The sequence below is a fragment of the Haliotis cracherodii genome, unplaced genomic scaffold (genome assembly GCF_022045235.1).
Source record: "Haliotis cracherodii isolate W230 unplaced genomic scaffold, xgHalCrac1.p SCAF_1, whole genome shotgun sequence".
Lineage (NCBI taxonomy): Eukaryota > Metazoa > Mollusca > Gastropoda > Lepetellida > Haliotidae > Haliotis > Haliotis cracherodii.
The window spans coordinates 9,503,521-9,510,571 of NW_027266264.1; the positions used below are offsets into that span (position 1 = coordinate 9,503,521).

General features: G+C 40.7%; 1 protein-coding gene across 1 annotated transcript; it reads right to left on the minus strand.

The window, feature by feature from the left end:
* Nucleotides 1-243: 243 nt before the first annotated feature.
* On the minus strand, nucleotides 244-5,168 carry LOC139459579 (uncharacterized). Its single transcript, XM_071241135.1, has 4 exons — nucleotides 5,040-5,168; nucleotides 2,657-2,792; nucleotides 1,646-1,885; nucleotides 244-1,314 (listed from the first exon to the last, which is right to left on the minus strand). Exons 1-4 carry the CDS (start codon nucleotides 5,067-5,069, stop codon nucleotides 1,163-1,165), a joined length of 558 nt encoding a protein of 185 aa, XP_071097236.1. The 5' UTR covers nucleotides 5,070-5,168; the 3' UTR covers nucleotides 244-1,162.
* Nucleotides 5,169-7,051: the final 1,883 nt, after the last annotated feature.

The following is a 7,051-nucleotide window of genomic DNA, read 5'->3' on the forward strand; positions in this document are numbered from 1 at the left end:
TAGAACTTTTCATTAAAAAACATAGGTTGTGTTTTTGTGCATGCTTCTCATAAATTATTGAAGTCAGAGAAAGACCTCGAAAGCGTGACTTAAAACATGGACATATACTGAGACATGCGGCCCGCGAGGAGGGAGACAAAATATGTTATTAATATGATATATATAATCACAGGACAAATGCTGTGGGTATTGGTTCAAGTTCTACTGAAATATTTCTCGTTCGGGCATATCTATTAAGCATGTGGCTAGCAAGTTTTGCATTGGAATGGCATACTATGATGTTGATGAAAACTAAATTTAAAAAAAACAAACTAAATGAGATAAATTCGCATATTGCCAAAGACGTTACTACATAGTTAATACATGTACAAAGTTACATGATACAATACAACTATTCTACTCCGAAAATGAATACCACCCTCATAGCTTATACTGAAAACACAACAAACCTGATACATTAACACAATTACCAAGAATAGCCAAGTCCATCAATACTATCATAATGTTACATGAATATACATGTAGATACATTGAACGGTTTTCACAATCTGCTGAAAAAGAAAGAAACCTAAACCTGTTTACATGTTGAAACGGATAAGTGTTATGTAAATCAGTCTTAAGAAGCAAAATGTTCCAGTTCACTAACAGGTGATAAAAACACATGATTTTATAAACATTTTCTGCTACGCAAAACGTGTTAAGCAGACAAAGTTATTTCTTCTTTCGTGTAAATTGACAAGTCTGCTATATTAAATATTCGAGATGCCCTTTCACGAAATAAATTGTTTATCTGTGTAGATGCTTATGCATGGAATGAACAATGCAGATTCAAGTGAGAGACTTGTAATACCTCTCACGCAAAGGTCAAAGCTCATGAATAACATGACGCCATCGATCAATTGTTTTTTTCTGGACCAAACAGGAAATTGTCGAGTGTTATTATTGAAAACAGCGTATCCTTTGTTTAACAAAACTACATACATAAACTTTCTTTGGAGAAGAAAAAAATATCATGAAGCAAAGGAAAATTTATAGAAGTAACACGACTGCCACCAGGTTGTTTTGTGACATTTGGTAGTGTGTACACGGAAACTAGTTCTAAAATGGATGTTCCCAAGTGCTGGTTGAGATTAATTGAGATTGAACAGAATGCGCCGAAGGTTCACTGGTGGTTTATCTCCCCCTGTTCCTCCTGATGACCTTCAAGACACCCTAGTACCTCCTTGTGGAATTCCTGATAGAAGGGCGTGGCTGTGACAGGGGGTTCGTTACCCACAACACCGTGGGACTCCTTTCTCAGGATACTCTGTAACGCTAGAATACAACAATAGGGTCAAAACATGAATACACAGTGGTCTTGGCCGTCGGAAATATATCGTGTTCCTGTGCTACCAGAAGAGTGCCTATTTTAATGCATAGTTGTGAAAGAGATCCCTCCTTTCCAGCGAGTAGAAAGGTTAATGAAAGGTTAGTGTACGTCATAGAACCATTTCCTTAGTAGTTAACTAATGACTAATATTTACAGAGGATCTCAACTTGCATTTATACATGTTGCGTTTTATTGTGCTGATAGTGTGTGGGAGAGGGGTTTGGCGTGCGGGGGAATGTGTCTGGGCGTGTTAAGAATTGACAAAAGCATTCTAACCGTCAGCATCATTAATCACTACTGTTGCTGCGTGGCTTGTTGTGTAGATCCTGCACTCTTCAACTACACCGTGTCTTCCTCCCGACTCGTTGCTCTCAAAATACGACCTGAGGGCCTCCTCCGTGACGTGCTCTGGCAGGCCCTTCACGACCAGGCCGACCGCAGCCCCAACCCCGACAAGATCTATCTGATGGCCGTCCACCTGACGCCTCGACGCCTTGTCCTGACAGCGTCTGGCATCTACCCATATTGTACTCTACATTACATTACAGTCAATCAAACACTTTACAGATGAAACATATTAAACATATGATATTATCAAGAAAAGCATAGACAAGGATACTCCATGGGAGGTCATTTAAAACATGGAGAAGTATATGGGGAAGTCATGGAAAACATGGAGAAGTAAATAGGGAGGTCATGGAAAACATGGAGAAGTATATAGGGAGATCATGGAGAAGTATATAGGGGGGGCATGGAGAAGTATATAGGGGGGGCAAGGAAACATGGAGAAGTATATAGAGAGGTCATTGAAACATGGAGAAGTATATAGGGAGGTCATTGAAACATGGAGAAGTATATAGGGAGGTCATTGAAACATGGAGAAGTATATAGGGAGGTCATTGAAACATGGAGAAGTATATAGGGAGGTCATTGAAACATGGAGAAGTATATAGGGAGGTCATGGAAAACATGGAGAAGTATATAGGGAGGTCATGGAGAAGTATATAGGGAGGTCATGGAGAAGTATATAGGGAGGTCATGGAAAACATGGAGAAGTATATAGGGAGGTCATGGAAAACATGGAGAAGTATATAGGGAGGTCATGGAAAACATGGAGAAGTATTTTGTGAGGTCATGGAAACATGGAGAAGAATAGGGAGGACAAATGGACCACGAATGACCAATCCCTTATTTCTGACTGCAAAGGCCATTTCTGACATTGTTGACACACACATAAACCAACGTGAAATCTTGTGAAATCTGCAAATAAAGTTGTTTACAATTTACCTTCTATATCTTCCTCCATTGTAACCAGGGCAATGTGTTTGACTCTGTCATCAAAATAGTCGATCGCTTCTACTCCATTGTCACATATGACCTCCAGGAAGTTGACGAGTGTGTCCTCTGCGCATGCTGGCAGATTCTGTGAAGATATCAGACGGGATTAACACCTATCGTTTATCAAAATAATGTTTCTCACCCGTTCGCCAGTACTAATGTCAGTGGTGAGGTCAAGAAAATGTGAGTTCAAGATTATTCCACTATTTTATCAACTAACATGCACGTGTTTGAGTGACTGCTTGTACTAGCCCTCCGAGCCGACCAGTCCTTATTTTTATCCAATTAATGCCGAGCGCCAGACAGGGTAACATCAAATACCATCGTTTAACGATAATGTGGTATGATGCGACAAGGGGATCGAACCTCCGACCTTTTGCTCTCCGGGCAGACGCTCTATCCACTAGACTACAGGGGCGATGAATTAATCAAGTGAATTAATGTTGATTAAACGCCGTAGTCAGCAATACGGCATGTACGTAATCGAGTCTGGACTGGACAAACCAGTGATCGATGGAATGAGCACAATGATGCGCGGTCATTAAAATCACTGAGTCTGACCACCCGATCCTAAACCACATCGATCGACAAGCATTGGACGCTGGATAATACGAACTATCAAATTATGACAGCGCCTAGATGGTAAACATAAGGATCTATGTGCACAGATTCTGTGTGAGCTGTTTGTTCTACAGTGAATCCTTGTTAATGCGATGCCCTGTGAGTGAGTGAATGATTTGGGTTTAACGCCGCTTTAAACATCATTTCAGTTTTATAACGGCGTGTCAACTTATTGTGCTCAGAGTAAGGGAGTGAGTGCGTAAGGTTTTACGCCGCTTTTAGCAATATTCCAGCTTCACACATTGTACCCATGTCGGGAATCGAACCCGGGTCTTCGGCGTGACGAGCGAACGCTTTAACCACTAGGCTACCCGACCGCCCCCTATTGTGGTTAGAAAGACCACAGTGGTGCAGGTCTCAAACGATTGCCACTTTGGTGAAAGGAACAACGATCATAGGATCCTAACACGCCTTAGAAATGTAACTCTGCACAGCGAACTGTGCGCCTTTGACGACTGAGCCTTAATTTCATCACGTGCTTGATTATTTCTTGCAAACATTGGTGCTAGCTCTTACAAACATGTCATACCAACACAGTGGGTTGGTTCAGTATACAAAGTTGGTTGGTTTGTTGTTTAACGCAATATTCCAGCTATATGACGGCGGTCTATAAATAATCGAGCCCAAACCAGACAATCCAACGATTAAAATCGATCCACGCAATTGGGATCGATGACATGCATCAACCAAGTCAGCGAGTCTGACCACCCGATCCCGTTAGTCGCCTTTTACGACAAGCATAGTCGCTTTTTACAGCAAGTATGGGTTGCTGAAGACCTATTCTACCCCGGATCTTCACGGGTCTCAGTATACAAAGAAGCAACACTAACTACCTTACGAGTGGCCATTCCAGGCACCTCGACCTTCACTAAAGGTCACTCTAAACCTTACAACGCCAAGGTCCTACCCTAAAGATAATAGGTACCAAATTGCATCCGACTTCAGTTAACACTTCTTGAGTTATCATGAACATAATACACTGCGAACCTCAGGCCTGCAGAGTGAATCTAACCTTTATATTTCAAGAACAATCCCAGGGGATCTATATACACCATGTACACTAAATAGGGTGTGTCCAGGTGGAATTCAATGAGTCAACAAAACTATTGCTGCTCATTCAAAAAAGGCCACACTTACCAACGTATGGTAGCATGAGATTGACATCACTTGTATTCACATTATATAACCACTATAAGACTTATCGGCAAGACAAAAGCCTTAGTGAAAATGCCAAACAAAATATAAGAACACAACCTTTCCTATTGTCGCTCTCATCGTTACATGCATCACGAATACTTACTAACAAAAAATTGAAATCTACGAACTTTCGCTTTCGTTTTACATCTAGGCCGTTTATTGTTGACAAGGTCACACGTATGAACATGTTATCCATTACGAAGTAATTCATGCACGTCAGCCGGTAATGTTCGTCAAGGGCAGAAATACCTGTATATACAACACTAAAATGCGTGGGAAAACCCAATCTATTCGAAATATGGGTGTCGGTAATTGGTCCCGAGCGAACGAAGGCTTCGTCCCGGTGTTGTTTAGCTTATAGGTTGTCGTACATCATTCTATTTGAGTATACTCAAAGTGTTGAATGAAAAAGGACCCTATTGCCCTCGTTATATATGCGCTGTGGTATTGTACGAGGGAATTGTATCAGTGATAAAAAAAATAAGTGCACAACACAAGAAGAAGCACTCCTCACTTTAGCAACAAGCAGTCTCTTCTCCATCATCAATATGTTCTTCTCTTGTAGAGATGGCGGGGATGTGTACTGAAGACTCCTTGTTTAACCAGGTGTTTTGTTGATCTCGTCAGTCCAGGATGAATTCTCGTTTGGTAATGCAGTCTTAGTTTCGATTTCAAACGGGAGTCACGTGATCGAGTCACAGCACAAATGCCACTTCCCATGCATGTATAATACAATGGAATGACAGCTGTAGCGTCAGGGCGATACTATTCAGTTAAAGGGGTCGCTGCTTACAGTGCCTATCCAGCCATACCGCAACCAGAGACACCAAGTCCTACGTGGTACCTGTGTGGGAATTCGAATTCGGACCTTGAACACGGAGTCCATACATTACGTGCATGGACTCTGTTTTATAGAAGATTTATCTTTTAAAATTGCCTCTTGAAATTAGTCAAATACCACCAACACTATATAATAACGACTAACTGTGAAGAATATTTGCCCTAAGAACAATACACATCGACATCTCTTTGTAGTGTCACCATGTCAATCTCATATACCAAGAAACATTCAGGCTAAAAAATAGATTGACCATTCCATAATTTCGGATAAATATACTATCTGATTACTCAATACATAAATGGATTATCTTTCCCGACTGAAAGCATGGTGTTGTCCCGTGTCTTTGACAGGGGATTTATATTCCTTGGGTAGGGACATTCACGAGATTCGCGTAAAATAGTTCATATGTTACCCATTATCATTAAAGAAGAACGTAAAATAAAACAAATAAACAGCACATAGCAGCTTCACAAAGGTGTTCTGATAAATAACGTTTTCCAACTCTGTCGTGAACAATGGATGATGTCATGTTATCCACGAAAAGGTGATTTCATGGCGTCTATGTTGCTTTTATTCATCAATATGTGATATATGGCATCTATGTTGACGTCATTCATAAAAAGGTAATATTATGGCATCCATGTTAGACTTTATTCACGAAGAGGCGATGTCATGGCGTCCATTGTGACTTCATTCACTAACAGGTATTGTTTTGTGGTCAGTATTGACTTCATTGTGGAGAAGGGGGCGGTAGGGTAGCCTAGTTGTTAAAGCGTTCGCTCGTCACGCCGAAAACCCGGGTTCGATTCCCGACATGGGTACAATATGTGAAGCCCATTTCTGGTGTCCCCCGTCTTGATATTACTGGAATTTTGCTAAAAAGCAGCGTAAAACCATACTCACTCACTCACTCACTCAAAGTGGAGAAACACGCCCACGGGTCATTACATTGTAAACAGAATGACCAAACGTAGCTTTTTCAATATAAAAATGTTCTTGGAAACTCGTGAACAAATTCAGATGTCATCATTGGTAGGAAGAAGCATGACAACTTACAGTTTCATTGGTCCAGTTTTCTGAAGACATGAAGTTTACACTCCGAGAAAATACAATTTGAGCGCATTTAGGAGCATGGACAAAGATCTAACGTCCAATAAATGTCAACATCAAAATATCGCTATAAAAGGAACATATGTCTTCAGACCCCGTATTAACTACATACATACCACGTCATTACATATTGAACGGAAATGGTTAAGTAATGGCCGCAAGTAGATTCAGCATTCAATGTGATCACAGTGAATAGATAATACATGTTGAACGACACCACAATCCACGCATGTAGCAAATTTAATTACATTTTGAAAAAAATGACCGAATAGTGACCAGGAGTAGATTGTTCAAAATGGCTCCCGTGATAATATTTAAAAAGGCCAAAGATTAGTAGCATAATATTATAAAACAAGATTCATCCCCAAAAATTCGAAAGAATAAATCATCTGATTACAGCTAGTATGACAAGAGTGATCTGTCCATCTTGATGAGAGTATTCCTATCTAATCTGTCTGACCGTCATCTTCCCGAGGCAAGGGAGTTAACTGACTTTAAAAGTCAAGTTTCCACCCTTGCCGAACAAGGCTGGAATTCCTGGGCTCGACCGTAGCGCCACCAGTGGCTATTACGAG

Bases quoted from the DNA above. Each gene is read 5' to 3' on its own strand.
- LOC139459579 (XM_071241135.1), bottom strand. From the start codon at position 5,069: ATGATGGAGAAGAGACTGCTTGTTGCTAAA. The intron at 2,793-5,039 runs GTGAGGAGTGCT...ATATCTTCACAG, and splicing joins AGAGACTGCTTGTTGCTAAA to AATCTGCCAGCATGCGCAGA. The intron at 1,886-2,656 runs GTAAATTGTAAA...CAATATGGGTAG, and splicing joins AATGGAGGAAGATATAGAAG to ATGCCAGACGCTGTCAGGAC.